Source organism: Aspergillus karnatakaensis (genome assembly GCF_047715665.1).
Source record: "Aspergillus karnatakaensis strain CBS 102800 unplaced genomic scaffold BJY04scaffold_50, whole genome shotgun sequence".
NCBI lineage: Eukaryota > Fungi > Ascomycota > Eurotiomycetes > Eurotiales > Aspergillaceae > Aspergillus > Aspergillus karnatakaensis.
Genome location: NW_027395762.1, coordinates 143,857 through 164,469, shown reverse-complemented (window position 1 = coordinate 164,469; position 20,613 = coordinate 143,857). Strand labels below are relative to the sequence as shown.

General features: G+C 51.4%; 6 protein-coding genes across 6 annotated transcripts; 4 read left to right on the top strand and 2 right to left on the bottom strand.

The window, feature by feature from the left end:
• Positions 1 to 231: 231 nt before the first annotated feature.
• Positions 232 to 2,114, top strand: BJY04DRAFT_221575 (uncharacterized protein; the record flags this gene model as incomplete). The annotated part of the gene is made up of 7 exons (XM_073717166.1): positions 232 to 403; positions 509 to 695; positions 747 to 855; positions 937 to 1,000; positions 1,053 to 1,561; positions 1,615 to 1,932; positions 1,992 to 2,114. The coding sequence occupies 7 exons, from the start codon at positions 232 to 234 to the stop codon at positions 2,112 to 2,114; spliced, it is 1,482 nt and encodes a 493-aa protein (XP_073567815.1).
• An 890-nt stretch (positions 2,115 to 3,004) lies between these two features.
• BJY04DRAFT_230274 (phosphatidylinositol-specific phospholipase C domain-containing protein) lies at positions 3,005 to 4,974 on the bottom strand (the record flags this gene model as incomplete). Its single annotated transcript, XM_073719254.1, has 2 exons — positions 3,005 to 4,830; positions 4,861 to 4,974. The coding sequence occupies 2 exons, from the start codon at positions 4,972 to 4,974 to the stop codon at positions 3,151 to 3,153; spliced, it is 1,794 nt and encodes a 597-aa protein (XP_073567814.1). The 3' UTR covers positions 3,005 to 3,150.
• A 1,471-nt stretch (positions 4,975 to 6,445) lies between these two features.
• Positions 6,446 to 8,244, top strand: BJY04DRAFT_221573 (putative carboxylesterase; the record flags this gene model as incomplete). The annotated part of the gene is made up of 5 exons (XM_073717165.1): positions 6,446 to 6,612; positions 6,668 to 6,946; positions 6,993 to 7,168; positions 7,213 to 7,574; positions 7,621 to 8,244. The coding sequence occupies 5 exons, from the start codon at positions 6,446 to 6,448 to the stop codon at positions 8,242 to 8,244; spliced, it is 1,608 nt and encodes a 535-aa protein (XP_073567813.1).
• A 430-nt stretch (positions 8,245 to 8,674) lies between these two features.
• BJY04DRAFT_196871 (cytochrome b5 reductase family protein) lies at positions 8,675 to 10,328 on the top strand. The gene is made up of 3 exons (XM_073712411.1): positions 8,675 to 9,135; positions 9,220 to 9,297; positions 9,359 to 10,328. Exons 1-3 carry the CDS (start codon positions 8,874 to 8,876, stop codon positions 9,919 to 9,921), a joined length of 903 nt encoding a protein of 300 aa, XP_073567812.1. The 5' UTR covers positions 8,675 to 8,873; the 3' UTR covers positions 9,922 to 10,328.
• Positions 10,329 to 10,386: 58 nt separating this feature from the next.
• BJY04DRAFT_209564 (MFS transporter) lies at positions 10,387 to 12,117 on the top strand (the record flags this gene model as incomplete). The annotated part of the gene is made up of 5 exons (XM_073714142.1): positions 10,387 to 10,491; positions 10,544 to 10,564; positions 10,625 to 10,682; positions 10,729 to 10,788; positions 10,844 to 12,117. 5 exons carry the CDS (start codon positions 10,387 to 10,389, stop codon positions 12,115 to 12,117), a joined length of 1,518 nt encoding a protein of 505 aa, XP_073567811.1.
• Positions 12,118 to 19,182: 7,065 nt separating this feature from the next.
• BJY04DRAFT_221570 (uncharacterized protein) lies at positions 19,183 to 19,992 on the bottom strand (the record flags this gene model as incomplete). The annotated part of the gene is made up of 5 exons (XM_073717164.1): positions 19,183 to 19,434; positions 19,500 to 19,547; positions 19,595 to 19,813; positions 19,867 to 19,891; positions 19,937 to 19,992. The coding sequence occupies 5 exons, from the start codon at positions 19,990 to 19,992 to the stop codon at positions 19,183 to 19,185; spliced, it is 600 nt and encodes a 199-aa protein (XP_073567810.1).
• Positions 19,993 to 20,613: the final 621 nt, after the last annotated feature.

Here is a 20,613-nt window from a genome sequence, read left to right as displayed (position 1 = left end):
TCCCCATGCTCAGCGACTAAGCTTCTTCTACCCCGGTCTAGGTCCCGGAGTATATGGGTAGCAGCAGTTATGTCAAGGGAACTATCTGGGGACGCAGACAAACCATATTACAATATCTTGTGCTACTAGTGCTCTCGACCTTTGCTTTCGCTTTACTCATCCTGACACACTACATTTAAACATTTCCAATCAACCATCATTGTCCTCAGATTGAGCCAGCTTCCTGCAGCAATGGTTAGCGGAACGAGTGCTTACAACTTCCTCGCCGTTCTTACTGCTGGCCTTGGATCGTTTACTTATGGGTTCAACTCTGCCATAATTGGGTCTATTTTGGGATTCCCTGGATTCTTTTCGTACTTTGGCCTGTCCCTTGATGATACCGAGTCGGCTCCGAATATTGGAGGTACGTACCCCCCGACGTCTCGACTTGGCCCTTATGGTCTGGTCGATATCTGACCTTTGTATCACGCACCTCGTCAAACCTGACTCAGCTAATCTTGGATTTCAGCCACTAATGGCCTATTTGCCGGCGGCGGCCTGGTTGGCTGTATCATTGTACCATGGCTTTCGGATAGGTTTGGACGAGTGAAGGCGGTGCAACTTATTTGCATCATAGCAGTTGCTTCTGCGGCTCTTCAAGCGGCTTCAGTGCATATTGCTATGTTTCTTGTGGGTAGATTCGTTAATGGAGTCACGTATGTCCCTTGATCAAATGACATTGCATGCATAAAGCTGACCGTTGCTAGCGCGGGTATGATCAACGCGACAATACCGGTTTACCAGTCCAAGATATCTCCCGCTGGTAATCGTGGAAGGATGGTCAGCACGCACGGCATCTTTCTGGTTTCTGGATATGTCAGTAGAGTCTTGCATTATACGCCATATATTCTTGGCAATAATCTTGGATACACGCGAGTGCGCTAACTATATATGCAGAGCCTGGGTTATCGTGAATATATCCTCAGCCTTGAGTATCAGATCGCACACATTTACTGGCGCGGTATGTGTGATATTTGTTTGAGAGACTAAAACACAAGTTGACATTTCCACAGTACTCCGCAACCAAAGCTGGATCACTCGGCATCACTCGAACACACGCAATCGACTATGGTGCGGAAGGGATCCGAATCAACAGCATCCTACCAGGCTACGGAAGGGGATGCCAGAGCATAAAAAGGACCTTACTGGGATTGAGGACCCGAGAGTCGCGATTGAGCAGTTTCAGCATTCGGTCACACTGGCGAAGAAGGCGGGTTTTCATGGGATTGAACTGCTGTCTCTGGGGAAATTTATGAAGTTTGCAGGTTGGAGTCTGATGGCGATGGATAGGGATAGAAGACTGGCTGATGACTCTTCTGTGCGTTCTCTAGTGGTTCTCTCCTCCACAACTTCCTGTGCTCGTGAGTCCATCCCGCTCAAATCTCTTGATCTGCATCGCCTGACACTCCCATCTAGCCACTCAAATACCAGAACAGACCAGTACGGCGGATCGGTTGCAAACCGCTGCCGCTTCCCCCTCGAAGTCCTGGACGCGATGATCGACGTCTGGGGCTCCTGCGCCGTCGGAATCAAAATCTGTCCCTCAGACGACTACAACGATAGCACGACCCCTAGATGGAGCTAACAGATACATACACATACTATATCCGCGAGCTGATGCGCCGCGACCTCGCATTCATCAACTTATCCCGCCGCGGCTGTGCCGTGGGCCGTGAAACAGATGACTATTTCAGGTCCCAGCCGAGACCGGGAGGGATGGAGTTGCCGGAGGGCTATAAACCGCTGCGTCAGTTTGGGCATATGATCAAGTATCTTGGGAGTCGGACGCTACTTTTGGTAAATCACGAGTATACGGTTGAGGAGGCGAATGAGTTGGTGGACAAGGGGAAGATCGACCTTGTATCGTTTGCGAGGCCTTTTATCTATAACCCGGTAGGTGGAGTGTTGGTCGCAGGTGGAGAGGCTGTTCTGGCTAATCCGTTGCGCTCTAGGATCTCATTAGTCGAATCCAACAGGATGTACCGTTTGCTCTGAATACTCGGGGCGGGATGGTAAATTATGGGCCGTTCGAGCACCCTGATGAGAACTACAATGACTGGACATCCTTTGGATAGGGTACCACCGAGGGTTAGCATTGACGAGGTACAGCTAGGGTAGAATCAAATGGGATAAGATATAGTTTTAGGTTAAATGAAAAGCCTCCATGTCCATCAGTGAGGGAGGTTCATGCCGCTCCCTCGGCGGCTCGACTCGAATTGCGAAGGTCTTGAATCGTACAACCCCAAGGATAGAGATCATCGGTAAAAGCACGCATATTAGAGACATAGTTCCGATACCAAAGGCCGTCCTTGTACATGCAAAGCCTCCTAATCGGCCATCAGTAAGTCAGAACCCATGTTGGGAATAGATACTCACAACTTGTTATCCACACAACGCAAGGGGTACAACTTGTGGGGAAAGTTACTATCAAGGGCTCCAGAAAAGGCATCTTTCTCAAGATCTATCACGATGTTGATGTTTGGGTCGGTTTGGGGTATATGGGGGGTTTGGTGGTTGGATATGGATGAAATGACGGTCCTCTTCAAGCTCGTCGACCGAACCGGTCAACGTGTTGAAAGTATAGACGAACAGGCTCATAGAAGTCGCAATCATGAAGATCAGCTACTCGCACGCGTAAGACCACACGCTTTGGTTGGGCCATGGCAAGGGTGGAGATCCGACGTAAGTAATAAGAGAAGATGGTTATCTGAAGTCAAGATTCCAAGCAAGGTCTTATAATGCGTTTCTTGGCAACCTTGGGGGGTTAAGTAATAGCCAATGGATTTCATTATATGTTTAGGTAGACAAAAGTACATATGGGAAGGTGAAGGGGCGAAAGGGGTGTGGATAAGACAGAATAGCTATCTGTAATGTACGGTCGGTCTCTTGCTGATTGAATATGTGTAATCCCTGCCGTGCTCAGGGGCAATAAAGCTATGGTAATGGCAAAAAGCTTAAGCTAAGTTGGTAGATTACTAATATATTATGAAGTTCTCTATGAAACACAGAAGAGAGCAGTCAATCGGAAGGGTGTATAGTCAGTAAAAGCAGGTTAATCAGGTAGCGACGCCAATCCGACCATCAGTATACCGCGAACGCTTGCACTTGTACCTAGTAGTCAGGGTTGGGAATATCCTCCGACAAGACCGTTCCATTCCCAAACACAGTACCATTCTTCAGCACCTCGACACGGCCAAGATGCAAGTTTTGCGGCGCGCTGTCGACCTTTGTTCCGTTTGCGTAGATGATGCCGTTCCAGCCCGGAGAGACCTTCTCAAGCGCGAGTCTTGCGGTTGACGCAGCGGCCGGGAGAAGAGGAGAGCGGATGTCGCTAATCTCGCAGTTCTCGCTCAGCATGTACAGGTTCAGACCAATAGCCAGAGTGTATAGCTCTGCGCTGAGCTGGTCCCAGGCGTGGAAGTTGTCGTTCACGACGCCGATGTAGTCGACCATGAGGACGTTCGGCCATTTCGTTGGGCTCATGGCGTTGACGCCGGCCCAATAGAGGGCGGGGTTTGTGGGCATGATGGCAATTCTCTCGATGGAGAGTGCGGTGGTTTGGAGGGCGTCGGCGGAGACAAGCCATTGGCTGATGAGGAACTGGTCGTTGGTCACTGGGCGGTCGATAGCTGACCATGTTGCGATCTGGTCCTCGGCGACTTCTTGTGCGGTGGAGAGGTCGGACCAGTTGTCGGTGACTGACATCCGCTCCTGGCCGTAGAGACCGTCAGCCTCTGAAGAGCGAGGGACTCCTTCTGGTAGGTTGTCGCCATTTAAGAGGAAGATAACGCAGCCAGCGCCGTTGTTCTGGTCCATGAAGTAACCGGCCGTCTGCTGTTGGAACTGAATGCTTGTGTCAAGGTTGCCACAGCGGTTGTTGACCTTTTTGAGCTCGGTGTAGAAGTTGTCGGCGATGGTGTTGTCCCATTTTATGGAGCCGCTAGGGAGCCTCTTGATCCCGACAAGGTACCTGACCTTGAAAAAGACAACCTCTCCGGGGTTCTCGCTGGTGAAGCGGTTGATCTCGTCGACGACGGCTGTCAAGCTCTCGCCGGTGTTTCCAATGGGGATGGCGGAGTTCTCGTCATTGACGTGTGCAACCCAGAAGGCGTAGTCGTCGGTGTTATCTTGGTGAACACTGATGACGCGCAAGTCGAACCAGCGTGCACCGGCACGAAGCTGGTCGTAGATGTTCAGGGCTTGGGTTTGGGTGTTGGCTTCGCTGCCAATGGAGACGATCTCTCCGCTGATGGTGCTCATACCAGAGTCGTGCGTACCCGGCATGACAAGATGCTGTACTGGTCGGTCCTTGATAACGTCGTAGATCTGCTTCATCCAGTTTCCGGCACCATGAGTGAGGGACGCCATGAATCCATGAGAGTCACTTCCAGTAATAACAAGAGTGACCGGCACTTCTGCCCTGGGATCCAAGTACTCGCGCTGACCCAAGCTCATTCCCGTAAGATCGAAAACGGTGCGGCGGGGGTGAGCATCAGGGATATGAGTAGTGGCTCGGACCATGAATTTCTTCGAGGTGCCCACGATAGAGTAGTAAGCCTCGCCATTGGTGTCTACCTGGCTGACACCCGCGCCTTGCTTGTAGTGGGCGATGTTTTGTCGCGCACGGCCGGATGGGATGTCGCCCCAGTCAAATGTATCCATCTGGTAGGAGTGGGTACTGTCGAGCTTGAACCGATGCGGCGTGAGGTTGACAATTGTGATGTACTGCCTGCCAGAGAACAGATCGTCAAGACCTAGGGCACCCCAATCGGTGTAGCTCCCTTCTGGCATCTGCTCAGAACTGTAGGTAGCGTCATTGACGTTGCAAGTGGCGCGCTTCTCGAGATTCAGGGCTCCTTTTGCTGCAGGAGCGGCATGGGCTGGAGCAAGACTTAGGGCTCCAGCCAGCCAGAAGGCAACATTGCACAGCTTCATGGTGGATTCCTCGAGGTCTCGAGTGACTAGTATCGATACTCTGGCATGAACGGAGGGAGAAGATCGCCGTGTGAGGTCGAGACGGGGTATTTAAGCTCAGAAGTCATGCATCCAGGGCATCCGGCGGCGCCGAAAGCCATACCACAATCTGGTGATGTTACATGTGGTTGATTCTTCAGGCCTGCTTTAGGCCAGGGGCTGTTTGTTAGGCTCATATTAGCGCCGGGCCTAAGAAAGGGGATCAGGAACCAACGCACATGAGAGGCTGGCGTGACGGTGGGTTTCATTCAGTCAGCCGGTTTGGCCCCTGCATCTTTGATTGATTGGGGCGAAAATCAAGTCAGGGCGCGTCGCCAGCCAACCCTCTTAAGAACGTTTACCCACTGAGAATCCTCCATTGTAACCCCAAGACTGTAGACAAAGTGCCTGGGTCTTTGAGAGTCGCGCGGATACTATGCAGGGGGGAGACGGCACGTGGAAGAGCGACTTGCCAGACCGTGTTCGAATCTCCAGGAAGATATATATCTAGGCCGGGTCAATGAAAGACTTATTCGAGTCATTTTGGAGAGCTTAGCATCGTGTTCAGCACCTACGGTTGCAGCTGTAAAGAAAAGGATGCTTAGTCTCCTGGGGCCCGATACGAATTCAGTCTGTGCGACGATTGAGGGGGCACATAGAACCGTCTCAATGACTCGTTCTTTGTCCGGCACATTATTCTGTCCATGAAAATTGGTTTTGTGCTCGGTCTAGGTTCCCATGATGAGCGGCCAAAGGAAAAGCTGCAGGTGACAGACATGCAGAAGAGGTTGAGGATGGAGAGTCAGGCGGGAGGTGCAGGAGGAACATTCATCACACTTCCCCCGCACCACCTCCATCAATTGATTTTTCCTTCGGTACCTCCATCAAGCAGATGTCTGTTACGCATCTCCGGGCGAGAATTAGGGATTTCGCTCGACTGCGACGCTTCGTTTGGTATTCGACAGCATCACAGTCTCCCTGTCGCGCGCCTTGGTTGAAATTCCCCGCGACCGCAGATCAATCTTAGATTCTTCGCTTAGGTAAATATCATTGACACCTTTTCAGAACGCCACATTTCCGCCGGTTGATCTTCGCTCAGATTCCGCTGCTTGGCCCTGACGCCTTGGCAATGCGATGATTGTGTTGGGGGAATTCCGAGCGCTGAAGGAGCGAGCACAGGGCCACCGTCGAACAACAATGGCGGATATTGGATCAAGCGGCCTTCAATCAGCTTCCGGCGGTTTATTCGAGGCACCCACCGCCGCGTCTCAACTTGAACAAGATGCAGCGGACAACAACAGGTTCACTCCACGGAGATTTGCTCTCGTAGCATTCGATGGTGGGGCAACCGCCGGGATTTTCCCCCTCCACTGCACCGTGGACCAGAACCTCTTCCCCGCGTCTTCAGTCCACGACCGCTGAGTTCGAGTTGATTCAAACCTTACACGCAACTATGGCGGCTATTCTTCAGACTGAGCGTCTAGGGACTATCCAAGGCAAAAGCAATGACGGGGTGACTCAGTACCTAGGTATCAAATATGCAACACTCAAAGACCGTCTGGCAGATGCAAAGTTGATCGAGTCGCGAGAGGGGGATATCCTAGATGCCACACGCGACGGGTGAGTAATACAGTATTAGATCGACTTCTTTGTACTGACCCAGGGCTGGTTCTAGTCCGACAGCCGTCTCTCTTCCGATCGGATGTGATCTGGAACTCGCCCATGTGCAGCACGAATTACCCAAGAAGGAGCTCCCGCAGTCAGACCTAGACTGTCTGAACTTGAATGTTGCTGTTCCCGCAGACACCACCTCGACCTCACGACTTCCCGTCTTTCTTTTCATTCATGGCGGCGGTCTTGTAATTGGCGCCAATTCCTGGCCTCAGTTCGACTATGGACGATTTGTCAAATTGTCTGTCGAGAAAAAGCTACCTATCGTCGCCGTTTCCGTCAAGTAAGATATCAACCTTCATGAAACGACTCTCAGCTAATCCGCATAGTTACCGATTGGGAGCGTTCGGCTTTCTGACCTCTGAAGAGCTTAGAAGCGCTGGTTATAAAGCTAACAACGGCCTGCGGGACCAAAGAGTCGCCATCGAGTGGGTGAGAAAGCACATCCACCAATTTGGCGGAGATGCGGATAACATCACTGTGGCCGGAATGAGCGCCGGTGGAGGTATGTCAGAAGTAACTGCATAACGAACCAAGCTAACCGTTCAGCGTCCGTTACATATCACCTTAATTCCGAGAAATCGCTCTTTAAGCGGGCCATCGCCATGAGCGGCACGTATTTCCTAACCCAGCCGTTGCCTTATGAGGCGCACGAGGGGAACTACCAGAAAGCCATTGCCGCTTTGGGGCTGTCTGATCTCAGCCCTGAAGCACGGATCAAAGCTTTGCTCGAGACGCCGGGAGAAGATATCATCTCGAAACTACCCCCATCCATCCTGGCTGTTCCAGCAATTGATGGTGATATTGCATCAAACGCTCCATCACACGCAGAAACCGGAAGCACAACCTCTGACGTTCCCAAGGGGAAGACTTGGTGCCATGATTTGATGGTTGGAGACGCACAGATCGATGTAAGCTGCCCGTACCGTAACGTGTATAGCGACTCACTCCGCCCAGGCCAGCATCATTGCGTTCCTGTACCCAGACACCAAGAAGGATTCCGCCAGGAAGTTCATCACCGCCCTCGATACCGTCTTTCCATCACAACAAGACGTAGTCAAACAGATCCAGAACGCATATGGAGTTACGGATGAGCGCACTTCAGATGACGAGGCCTACCCCGGCGTCCTCAACTATATCAACGACGTCCTCTTCTTCAATCCAGCCCTAACATTCGCCCAAGGCTGGAAAGGAAACGCATACGTCTACTACTTCAACGAAGGCAATCCCTGGGAAGGGCCATGGAAGAACTGCACGAACCACATCCTCGACCTGGCATACCTCTTCCAGAATTTCCGAGAATTTCTCTCTCCAGAACAACAAGCAGTCGCAACGGCCTTTGCAGAAGACTTTTTCAAATTCTGCCACGGACAGGCTCCGTGGCCCGCTATCTCCAAGGGTAGTGTGAAGGATGGATTTACCGCGAGGCGCTACGGACCCAGTCCTGAGACTATTCCTGCAGGAACGGTGACGCGGGCTTTTGGGGGCGAGACCCAGCGTCGGTCGAGCTTGCGCGATGTGGCCGAACATGTGTCGCTCGATGAGTTGGCGAAGGTGTTTAATGTTTTTATGTCGCTGTAGTTGAATATAAGAAATCAAGTGTCTGCTCAATTGCTGGTGACGACAGATGTGTATATTTCGACAAGGGGCGTCGCGTTTCAAAAAGCGCGGCTCAGCTTGAGCCTTGACACCGATCACTAACAGCCACTTCGCGTATCACCCGATGGATACGGATACGCGTATTTCCATGACTCGCTGGAATTCAATTTTCAAACCCTTAATGCATTTATGAAGTGGGGATTAGCGACCAGATAGGTAGGTAGAGTACGTATGCTTGTCGCTGTACGAACCACCAAAGCTAGCTATACGAAACCTCAAACATCGATTACCGACAATACGCTACCTCAGCCCCAGAACTTAGAAGATCTGGACTTTCAATCTAAAGGAGGACTCTGTCAGCTAAATCTTCCAATAGACGGAACATCGCATGATTTGGTCAGCCCCATCAGCCAACATTTGCAGGATGACTCCCATCGCGGAGACGTAAATACCGACCGCCGATACTGTACCAACGACGTCTGCGCCGCGCTGATTTAAAGACGCAACGCCTCGTGAAAAGAAGATGCTGGATTTATTAAGGACTCCAAGCTCCTTATGATCCCAGGAAGAACTTAATTGCAGCGCACCGTTATTGAGAAAACGCCGAGACAATGACGACCCTACTAAACCGCCGCGTGGTAACCAACACCCTTGCTGTCCTCAGCGTCGGCGCAGCAGGAATCACACTGTCGCGATACTTCGGTAACAATGCCTTCGCCGAGTCGCCGTCAGAACCGAAAAAGGTCTTCGGGAAAGGGCCGGCGTTCAAGTCGCTGAAATTGCATAGCGCCGAGCAGGTCAACCACAACACCAAGCGTCTCCGGTTTGAGTTGCCGGGTGGTGAGGATTCGATCAGTGGGCTTGGACTTACCTGTGAGTTTCCTCTCTCAATCGCATAGTCTATGTTATTGGGGAACGGGTCCACGATGGCTGACATGTCCACCCTGTCACCTGCAGCGGCACTCCTCACCTTCTCCAAGCCAGAGGGGAGCTGGACTCCCGTTGTGCGACCCTACACGCCTGTCAGCAAACTCGGTGAGCTGCCCTCATTTCTCTCTCCTTCTCTCCTCAACATCTAACCATGGATCTCCACCAGACGAACGGGGCTTCATCGACCTCCTGGTCAAAAAATACCCCAACGGCAAAGCCTCCACGCACCTGCACGCCCTCAACCCCGGCGACAGCCTCTTCATCCTCGCCTCCCTGCCCGGCTTCGCCTGGACGCCCAACAAATACCCACACATCTACCTGATTGCCGGCGGCGCGGGGATCACGCCGATCTACCAGCTCACGCAGGGGATCCTGGATAATCCCGCCGATCAAACGAAAGTGACCGTCGTGTTTGGTGTTAATACCGAGGAGGATCTGCTCCTCCGCAAGGAATTTGAGGAGTATAAGGCGAAATACCCAGGGAGGATTGATGTGACTTATACGGTTAGTCGACCCGGGAAGGGGTTTGTGGCGGAGGAGCTGGAGGGGGTGCGAGAGGGATATGTGACGAGGGAAGTTCTAGAGGGCGTTTTGAAGCCTGGGAAGGAAGAAACGAAGGTGTTTGTTTGCGGGCCACCGGCGATGGAGACGGCGTTGGTGGGGTCGAGGTCCGAGATGGGGATTCTGGGCCAGCTGGGGTTTGGGAAGGAGAGTATTCATCGGTTCTAGAAATAATCGCCATACGTTATGATGAATCTGCGCGGCTTAGGCTGTCTGTTCCTTTCCATTTTCGACCCGATCGGTGACGGACTGGCACGATGCGACCAGGATGGCGATGGCTATGTGCCACATGGTCGAAACATCTCATCTCAACGCGACAGCGGGTCGATTTCTAAGCTGGCAAACAGGCCGAGTTTGACAGAGTCCTGAATACGAAGCCAAGCACTTGCTTATGAGGGCTCGTCCAAAGAACAGGCCGGATGGGAGAGCTGCATTCGGCAACAAATTCGCCAAGTTGCTCGGGGTCCGCGGGAGGTCCCCACCTCCGCGAGATAGCGACAGATTAGAAATGCATTTTTCGCTTCTTTGCGCTTGATATAACATCATGTCCATCCGATGTAGGATATAGCGGGACACGCTCTTTAGCTTACTGAGGGAACACTCGATCCCCAGTTCTTCTGCTCTGTCGTCGCGATGGTGAGCTTGTGGGCACACGGAGATGAACAGCGCCCATGGCTTGTTGAGTGGAGAGCCTCGAAGGGGTTTATCATGTTTGTCGTGGTTTTTGCTGTCTTTACTGTGAGTCTTCCTCTGTATTATATCAAGAGCAGTTAAGCTAACTGAGCGATAGGATATTCTACTATACGGAATCGTTCGTGCCCGTGACCTGAGGCGATATCTTGGATGACGACACTGACATCAACCTCCACAGATCGTCCCAGTCACCCCAACAGCCTTGACAGAAAAGGCCGGCATATCAGAAGATGATGGTGCGCTTAGCTTCAGCCTCATGAGATCCCCGCTAAGAACATGCAGAACAAAAATGGACATCCATCCTCCTCGGCCTCTACGGTGGCGCCCTCCTCGCCTGCTCTCGTACGTCCCTCTAATCCTGATGCTGTACAAGCTCCTCAATAGTTAACAAACCCAGCACCCGCCGGCTACCTAGCCGACCGCATTGAATCTCGCCGCTGGCCGCTCCTCCTCGGCCTCGTGGCTCTCGGCGCATCAACAGCCCTCCTCTGCATAGGAACGCATATCGGCCTGTGGATCGCCGGCCGTTTGTGTCAAGGTGCTTCAGCGGCTATTGTCTGGACCGTTGGTGTTGCCCTTCTCGTTGATACTGTTGAGAAAGAGAGCCTGGGTCAGGCCCTCGGGTATGTGGGTATGGGGATGACGTTTGGGGCGATGGGCGGGCCGTTACTTGGTGGTGTGCTGTACGAGCATGGTGGATATTATAGTGTCTTCGGGTTGGCGTTTGGGATCATTGTGCTGGATATCGTGTTTCGGATTGTGTTGATTGAGCGGAAAGATGCGATTCGGTGGCTTGGCAAGAATGAGCAAGAGCAGATGGAGGAGCAGATGGAGGAGCAGATGGAGGATGGAGCTGGGGAGAAACCTGCAGATATCCCACCGAATACCCCTCCAGCAATCACCCCATCCTCAGTATCTGACATCGAGCAACAAACCCAAAACCAAAAGAACCAGCCAGCAAGCGCAAAAGCAACAGACACACCACCAACGAATCTGGGACAAACTCCGCCGAAAAGAAAAGGCGCCCTCCTAACCCTCCTCTCCTCCCCTCGGTTTATCCTCTCCCTCTGGGCCTACTTCATCATCTCCCTCCTAATCGCCTCCTTCGACACCGTCCTCCCGCTCTTCGTCTCCGAAACCTTTCACTGGAAACAGGCCGCTCAAGGTCTCATTTTCATCCCGCTTACAATCCCGCACATCCTCGACCCTGTGATCGGCTGGGTGAACGACAAATACCCGAATTCAAGACGGTATATAGCCTCTGGCGCGTTCCTCGCCGCTGTTCCAGTCCTCGTGTGTCTCAGGTTCGTGGATGGCGATGAGATGAAAGATAAGATCCTCCTCTGTGCTCTCCTTGCTCTTCTCGGATTGTGTCTAGCTGCTATGCTGGCGATCACCCTTGTTGAGGCGTCGTATGTGGTTGTTGAGAAGGAAGAGGAGACGCCGGAGATCTGGGGGAAGGGTGGTGCGATGGCGCTGGCTTATGGGGTGTTGAATTCGGCGTATGCGGCGGGGACTCTCGTTGGGCCGTTTCTAGCGGGGTTTATGAGGGAGAGTCAAGGGTGGGGGGTTATGAGTTGGTGTTTGGCGGTTTGGGTGGGCGTTACGGTTGGGCCGGTTTTGGTCGGGATGGGGGGGTGGTTGTTTGGGAGGAGGAAGGCTGGGGGTTGAGAAATGAAGTAGGGAGGGTGTGGTCCGGGCTAATGGACCATCTCTCTGGAGATAATGGGGATAAGTGCTGACAGGATATATATGTGTGGACGATATTGTAAGAGTTAATCAAATGTGTAATTAGCAAATATATTCTCAATCCCGTATCAACCTCAAGATATATACTTCTGTTCCCGCTTGACTTCCTAGCAAGCCCCTAACTTGGGAACCATATGGTCGAAGTGGCTTGGCTGCAGCCTTTTCCGAACTGGATATGTAAATATCCCAGTTCACTTAAAAAGGTATAAGAGGTAAGGGTTTCGGATACATTGGGGATAGTAACGTGTATGCCAGTCAGCTAGATTCTGCTCGATTCAAAACCCGAATGACAAGCTCTGAAGCTGAGAGATGATCAGAGAGCACTCCTATGCGTGCAGGCGGTTATTGGGATAACAAACCCAGTGGTTGATATATCAAAACTGTACGTGTTCTCGAGATAGTTAAGCGAAGGTTTGCCCAATCTCCTTGCAGTCAGTAAGTGAACGTCCGGAAACCACGTATTTTCAAACCTTTGCAGGGCCATATCAACCAAATGTCGAGAATCCGTGGCTTCGAGGGCTAGCCATTTGCTTGGAAGTAGCTTCCTAGAGCCATGCATGTACTGCCCAGCCGCATCCTATCTGGAAAATGTGAGGGTGGTGCTGTTGGGAGACTAACCATCTCGCGTTGAGGTATTTCGGGTAGAGCAGACGAATTATCGGGGGCTGTCTGAACAGCCAGTGCTTCTAGCTCCTGGTTGATCAACTCTTGCTCTCGTGCATAGTTCAACGTTCCGATGACTTGGTCCTTCACCTCTTCGCGGCCTCGCTCGCAGTCCGTACCATTTCTGGTATCCTACCGGCAACTGGAGGGTCTCCGAGCTAACCATCATGGTCAACATCACAGGGACCAATCCGTTTCGAACTCAATCTCGGGCTGCTTTGCGAAACTGGAAAACGTGGAAGCATTCACTGGAGTCCACCAAGCCCAATACAGAACATACCGATGAAGATTGGCCGTAGGTTTTTAGCCAGCGTTCTTCTGTTCTTCTCTTTCGCTCGGGTCATTGTGGTGCAGTGTATTTGAGGAATTGTTTCTATCACCAAGCCAGCTTCGGGACCTTCTGAGTTAGTTTATGGATATCTCTGATGCCTTCGTACATGTCATGGTTGAGAAGCTGCTTGCGTTCTTCGAAGAGCTTAAGGCAGAGGGGCTAGAGCCGAGCTGGTCGTGCTGTAGCTAATCATATAAATAGTAAGCTGTCAAGAAAAGGATCACACTAGCGTGGGTACGTACAGGGCTGCGCAAGTTATTGGAGACTTTCTAGAGGTGCTAGACCCAGGCAGTTAGGTTAGGAAGTAGTTACCGTGCCGCTGTTGCAGCCCTCCAACGGCAGAAGATATCTCCGTAGTAGAGATTGACGCAGTCATCACCGTCCTATAACCAGTTCGCAACCAATTGACAAGCAGTTGGGGGGACTTACTAGTTCGTACGCGGGAAGCTGAAGGCGCCCGGAGCCGGGCACCCCTGTTCAGGTACCTTTAGCTAGTCAGAGCCTAAAGCTCCAGGTCTATTTCCTGATGAATTTGTTGAAAGACGCAGTGTCACAGCAATCTCATGCCCCGAAACATGATTATTATAGGTGTCTGGTTGTGTAATTGTTTGTGTTGGAGCACATGGTAGCCTCAACTCTCCTCTCTCACGAATAGAGTGACACATGCCTTGGTAGCTTTGTATAAACCTTTAAAACTACCTGGACATTCGAATATGATGACTGGTACTGGTGTAGTTGGTCAATCTAGTAGAAGGATCTCGCAGGGTATTTCGGCTGTAGTGAAGATGACTCGAATTTCGCGTCGGTTTCTGAGTAACTAGTCTGTTTCCACTGTAGTTCCCTCCACCCCGGTGAGGTACTGGGTACAGGACTGGCTTTGACTATTGTACTAGTGTGAATCAACAGCTGAAAAGCATTTTGCTGCCTGGTCTTACATTGCAACTGATCCACCACCAGAAACGTCACATTCTGCTCCCTCATCTTGTGACCATTTCTTGTCGGCTTCCTAATTTTCCTTATGGTGAGACATTCCACAACATCACCTGTTAACGTCACTTGTTGCACGTAATCATCCATGCCCACAACGGACTCTGGCTGCCTGTACCCTCAGCCTTAGCCTTTCGAGTAATCCAAAACTGCCCAAGACTCGAGATTTCTGATCACGAGGTCCACAGAGACAGCTTCCCAGGGCTCAGATCACAAGGTGGGAAGCGGCCCCTAACATTAGGGTTTGTTTGTGTGTTTCTTTCGGGTTGGCGGACGACCTGGTAGCGCTTGCCGGATTTCTCATCAACGTATCGGCCGGTGGGGACGAGGAACTTGGTCTGATCGTCGGCAGACAAGACGAGATAGGCAGGGTCGTAGCTTTCGCGTACGGCAGGAGGACCGGAAAGGAGAGGAGTCAAAGCGTCATCTTCAGAACGATCTGGCGCAACCGGGCGGAGAGGAGGTCATGACGACGGTTTCGTACAAGACGAAGGCAAAGTTGACATCCCTGCCTCTGTCCCAAGCAGCACATTCCTCGATGAGATACTTAAAAATAGCTTCCCACGAAGCCACATGGCCCAACTACGCCCAGGCACAAGCCATAAAGTGCGGATGAGCTTTGGCCCATCAGCACAAATACTATTCCGTTTCTTAACGCCTTATGTAGCACACCACCATGTGGTAGTAGTGTCTATGACTCGCAGGTCATTGTGTTATAATCGCCGAATCTGTCCCTTCGGCTGGCTGGTTTATCACGTGTTGCATCGCTGCAGCATTTCCGAATTTGATGTTTAAATAGCCTCCTTCAGCGTGGAGGATTACCAGATTATATCGAACGATGTCCATGATAGAAGCCATGGTGAGTCTTCAGCCATAATGTAAGTTTTTCCAGGTCCGTCGTAGAAGTGCAAATTTCGCAACTGATGAAAGTAATACTGTGCCCGTACCAGCCGCATGTTTTATCATTCGAGCTCTACATGCGCCCTGAGTAGAAACCCTACTTCTCCGTCCGTCTTTGCACGATGCAGTGGACAACCCAGGCTGAAACCCGGAGTATCTAGTGACCTTTCCGGCCTGACACCCTGCAGGGCCCATGTGTCCTATTATCTGACTGAGAAGACCATGACAGTCCCGATTAAGCCATTCTGATCTTTATCTGCGGATTCTTGCTTAGGCAGTGTGTTAATGTGACAACGGCTGTAGCTCGAGGCCCGGGACCTAGTCGCTCCATCTACTAGGGACATATTATTCTCAGAACCGCAGAGGTATTTCTGCAAGCCCGTGGCACTATTTAAGGCTAGAGGGCGAAGAGAGGCGGAGCCAAATTCCTAGGACGTGATGCCAGGTTGCGCACAGGGGATAATTTCATACCCCTCTCTGGGCTCTTGTGATCCCTTCTCTTTTCGTGTAGATGTTGACCTTCGCCAGTGCAATTCTGCCCGTTATTGAGACACTCCCAAGCTGTTCTCTACAGAAATATGGGCTGACTGGCAACCTAGAATCAATTGGTGCTGAGATGCAAGTATTGTGGCTTCGGTGGGAAAGTGGTGTAGGTCGAAGCGCAGATATGGAACATCTGCTCAATACTATTATACCTCGTTAATCGTGCTCTCATCAGCAGCATGAGCCAGTTACTTCATCTGCATGGAGAACAATACAGGGTCCTTTCAGAGTCCTTTCCAACTCTTTCCGCGCAACGCCGCCGCCCATAATCCAAGATTGCCAGCGCCTTACATTTTGCGCTCCCAGGCACTTTAATCAAGCCACGGATGGTAGTCACCAAGCAGGAACAGTGGCGTATCCAGGATTATCGGTTATCACCTTGGGGGTAATCGAAAAATCGTGCCCGTAGCCCTATTGCTGCGATACCGTGCATATCCTGGTGTCTTCCGCGCCCCGTCTAGCTTTGTCCATATTCCTTTTAAGCTAATTGCTGCTTCCCTTGACTTCCATGGACTTGACCTGTCGCCGAGAGCGGGTAAGGCCTCCGCTGCATATTATTTTGCAGATGGCAGGTAATGGGCTGCTTAGAGCGCAGCAGTGGTCTGCTGTAATATACGTTGAACAGGAACAATGGGCTAAAGGACGAGTTTCTCTCCACGGTGAGGAAGGCAAGATCTGAAGGCCCGTCGTTTAAACTCATGCCATTTGTCTCTTCAACACAACTGAGCCTTGCCTGGATCGTGATTGCTCTCTCATAACTGTAAGCCTCCAGAGAAAACATAGTAGGCACCAGCAAACATCGAGACCAGAGATTCTGAAGCCCACAAGCAGTATACGAAAGCCTTTGTCCGAATCCAGCCATAACGTAGTGTTGCACAGGAAGACGCGGATGTCAACATGTCGAGGGTGGCTCCGAGAAAGGCGTTGCAGGTCCACTAGGTGCCCATTCCTACATCAAAGGTCCGTCCTCTTTCTAAGCAGAGGGACTCATCGAGGCTTCTGCCCGTTATGAGACCGGTGAGGTTACCAACCCAAGAGTCGTTTCTGCATCAAGAGCCAGAGCATCTTCTAGGCAGGATAGGACAGTCCATGCTGGTGACACTGCAGCTTGTAGAGCACCTCCAACACCATTTCCAAATTGCACTTCGTCCTGCCAGGATATTATGAGTTAGTCGCGAACTTCATTGCCTCTTCTTGTAGAGGTTGTAATCCTTCTGCTTCCTGTTCTTCCTGTACCACTGTCGATCGATACTACCGAGTCCCGCCATGGTTTGATCGTAGCCGGTTGGACTATTGTTTGTAGGCTTGCTTGCTGGCTGGCGCTCTTGTGGACTTTGTATGATTATTGATCAACGATGGCCAGTAAGTATCAAAATCATCACAGATTGTTAGAAATTGCGAAACTGTGAATGACCGATTCAATGAAGATCACATTCACAAATCATCTAGTGGCCAAAGACGTTATTTCCTCAGACAGACCAATCCAAAGAAGGGGGTTGCGCCTCACGAGCACAAAGTTGAGACCGCCAGCTATTACGACCAGCAATGGGGGGTCGGGTAGAGATCAAAAACCGTTCTAGTTTCATCTTGGACAATGCGCACATTGCGCGCGAGGGATTCTCCCAGTCGCCAAGCCCGTTCGAAATGCCATTCAAGTTGATATTACTAGACATCATGGCCTCCTCCCGGGTGTTACCAATGCCAGTAAGAGTATCCGAGGATAGAGCAAGTAAGGGGTGGGAATGGTCTTAGAGGTGACAAGCCCAGAAGGAGAAATGCGGTATTGCTTGCTAACCAGCAGCTGTATTTGATAGCTGCAAGCTTATCCTGACTGATGTTGACGATAAAAGTTTATAATAATCATGAATGCTGTCTCCGCAAGATGTACCAGCCAGGCATCTGCGCCTCCACGAGGCTATCAAACAAATCCCCGAAAGTGTGTTAGTCAATGTGGGTAATAATTGAAGAGTTTGGAGAACTGAGGCTTGACATCCTCTCCAGGTCGCGGCGTCTTGTCGGGCCTCCTCCACGAGTTGACGAAGTCCGCGGGCCGTGATAAGCAATTCATGGTTGGTGGCCGTAAGATTCGCATTTTGGTGCTGCAGCCCGGTATATTCATTGCGGAGAGTAAAGAAATTTGCAAGTTCTCAAGCAGCCAGATTTATTTCAGTGTAAAGCCTCTCAGACGCCTCTGTAAGGAGTCAATTCTCCTCTACAGCCGCGGCGTACCCTTCCCTCATGTGTTCGGCATTATCCTGGGCTATATCTCTATCAAGTTCTAGATCATAGTTAGTGTCCAGCAGCTCACTTACTGTTGCCTCAAGTATTCGGATCTTTTCTCCTGCTTAGTTTCGCTGTGCCCGTATCAGGTTAAATTCCGCTATGACCTTCTTCCCTTCGTCTTTGGCGCGGTTCTTGGCCGTAAGCAACTGTCGATGTAAAAGCAGCATAAAGGCTTGGTACTAGAGCGACCTCTGATAGTGTTCGTGCTCCCCTTCAGGTAGAAAATCCGCCTCCAAATCCTCGTAGTCGCCATCTTCATCGTTAAGCGCTTTTCCTCCTGTGGCTGCGGCGGCACTCAGGACCCGGTGCCAATTGAATCTGGACACGATGCTCGCCGACCCGATCTTCCCTGGCCCGCGTAGTGGAATTTACATGTATACCACCCAGCCCATTTGGGCTGCTCGCATAAGTGCTGGAGAAGTCTGCGCCCTGCTTCTTGCAGATTGGAATATCCTATATTGGGCTCGTAGCATACCAGAGATATATTTGGCGATTTCATCCTAGGGCAGCGTGACTTTCTGGAGCCAGCCAAGGTAAAATGAAAATTGTCCACTGAATCAGGTGACTCAGAGGTGGCGGCTTGTCAACATTGCTGGCTTCGATGGGTTGAACCTAGACGAGTAAGTCGAGTTGTTTGTCTTTCAGATGGCCGAAGATGGCTTGTCTCCAGGTGGAGGGATCGTGGGGGGTTGGTTGTGAGTCAGGGTGATGAAGTATGAGGCAGCTTGGGGCAAGGGAGGAGGTGGCAAGCCAACCATTGTCTTGCTCAGTAACCAGGTGCTGGCGTAGGCGTGGAGCAAATGCGCACTTGCTGTTTGTCGGGGTTACGTGAGGTAAAACAGTTGCGCTTGAACTCGGCCGGCTATTACATGCTTGCTATTGTCGCTCTGTAGCCATGGTGTACTCTACTTAGGCAGAGTAAAGTGCCATACGCACCGCCGGGGGTACCGCGCAGGGACTCATCATAGTCCAGGAGGAACTTGCAATGAGTGTCGTTTTCGGTAGGTCCATAACGCCGGAGACGGCTCAGGATACGTGGGCAAAAGCAGGACGGCGTCGACGGCAGTGCTCGCTTCTGCAGGACCTGTAGTCTGCATCCAAATATCATGCAGATCAGCTAAATTCATTGACTGAATACATCTGCTCTCGTCTACTTTGTTCTCTGCGTCGTCTTCGTCTTCCTCAGCTCGTTTGACTCAGGCATTGAGACCACACCCTTGTTCTCGTCGGATTATTGTTAAAAATGTTCTGTCTTTCTACCGCGCATCGTGCCAACCATCTCAAAACGCCTCGTTATAGGATTTTCTGCGTGCGTCCGGTGTGCCGGTGGGATAGGCTAGGTACTCAAGCCGGTAGGGGGTTGCAGGCAAAGCGGGTGCGGGGCGTGTTAAGGGAGCCTGTTTGAATGGTTCTGTCACTGTCGGCAATATCCTTGGAGGCAGAGGATTATCTTCAATACCGAAAAGCAGCCCCTGCGGCACTAGGAACAGCGCACGACAATATGGAGAGCTAGCTGCGCATTCTGCGAGAACCTGGCCTAGTCATGCGTTCTTTCTTGACATTGATGAATACAATACCACAAGGACATCAATCCGACCAGAGGATGCCAGGCTGCACAAAACTTTTCGTATGTCGCCTTATTCTTCTAGCGGAATGTTAGTTTTTGATCAACGAAGAGAGAAGAGAACGTACCGCTTGCGCTTTCTTAGCGCCCGTTATATGGTGGATTTTTCGGTGGGCGACTTCTACCGCAGAAAAACAATCGATAAGGGACATCAAAGCGGCGTTGATGTGAGGGATGGGGGCGTTATCCCAAATGTCGTTACCTTGTGCATCCTCGGCCCAGAACCCCTTGTACCATTCCACAATGGAAGAGAGTTCTCTGGCGTTTCCAAGAACGCCGGTCGCCGGCTACAAGTTTTGTTAGACCAGCTCGAAACGGTACAGGAACGGGGATCACTTACAGTCTCACAGAGAGCGTTGCGTTTGCTGTATTTTTAGCAGAGCACCGAGCAAACGGCATCTAATATCTACATCTCCTCCGCGCAACCACCAGGTTTCAAGGTCTCAGCGTCAAACTTGGTTTTCATCGTAGCTCATGCTATTCACGATAGTCCGATGGCATTGGGGCACTAAAGCGCGGATGTTCGCAGAGGTGATGGCCAGCTCTCAACGCCGGCATGGGGGAGAGAAACCTGGTGGTGATGACAAGAATGGCGCGGTGGCGGCGGCGCTGGCAGCAGCAAAGTAGTATTCTGCGTATGCCATCTATGCATCGTCAGTAACTGTGTGTACAATGGCAAGAGAGCTTACGAGAGAGACACGTCATCCCGGCATGGCACTATGATGCCCGTTCAGATAGAGCGAACAAGCATTGCCTACTGCGTGCTCCGACCTCGTACATGGACGAAGGACACCTAGACAAGAGGTATCTGAAGACACCTTCATCAAGGACTGTCGGAGCACCCGAAATGTAGCCAGAAGATAGCTAGGGTAAGGCCCTTTTGATAGTTTCTAGGTCGCGAGGATGATCGGCCCGCTTCAGAGACTGGATCTTACCTCAGAAGCTTTGGTCCTCCTCTCATCCACGTTATAGAGCTGCTTCTCTTCAAGCATGCCTTTTCGGGTGGTGGACCACCCAAGACGTTTCCGCATTTTAACGTCTGCCGTAATCATTCCTGCGGACGGCAAGCTCGAGGTCGTAACTGCGA

Bases quoted from the DNA above. Each gene is read 5' to 3' on its own strand.
- BJY04DRAFT_196871 (XM_073712411.1), top strand. From the start codon at position 8,874: ATGACGACCCTACTAAACCGCCGCGTGGTAACCAACACCCTTGCTGTC. The intron at 9,136-9,219 runs GTGAGTTTCCTC...TGTCACCTGCAG, and splicing joins CAGTGGGCTTGGACTTACCT to CGGCACTCCTCACCTTCTCC. The intron at 9,298-9,358 runs GTGAGCTGCCCT...GATCTCCACCAG, and splicing joins CACGCCTGTCAGCAAACTCG to ACGAACGGGGCTTCATCGAC.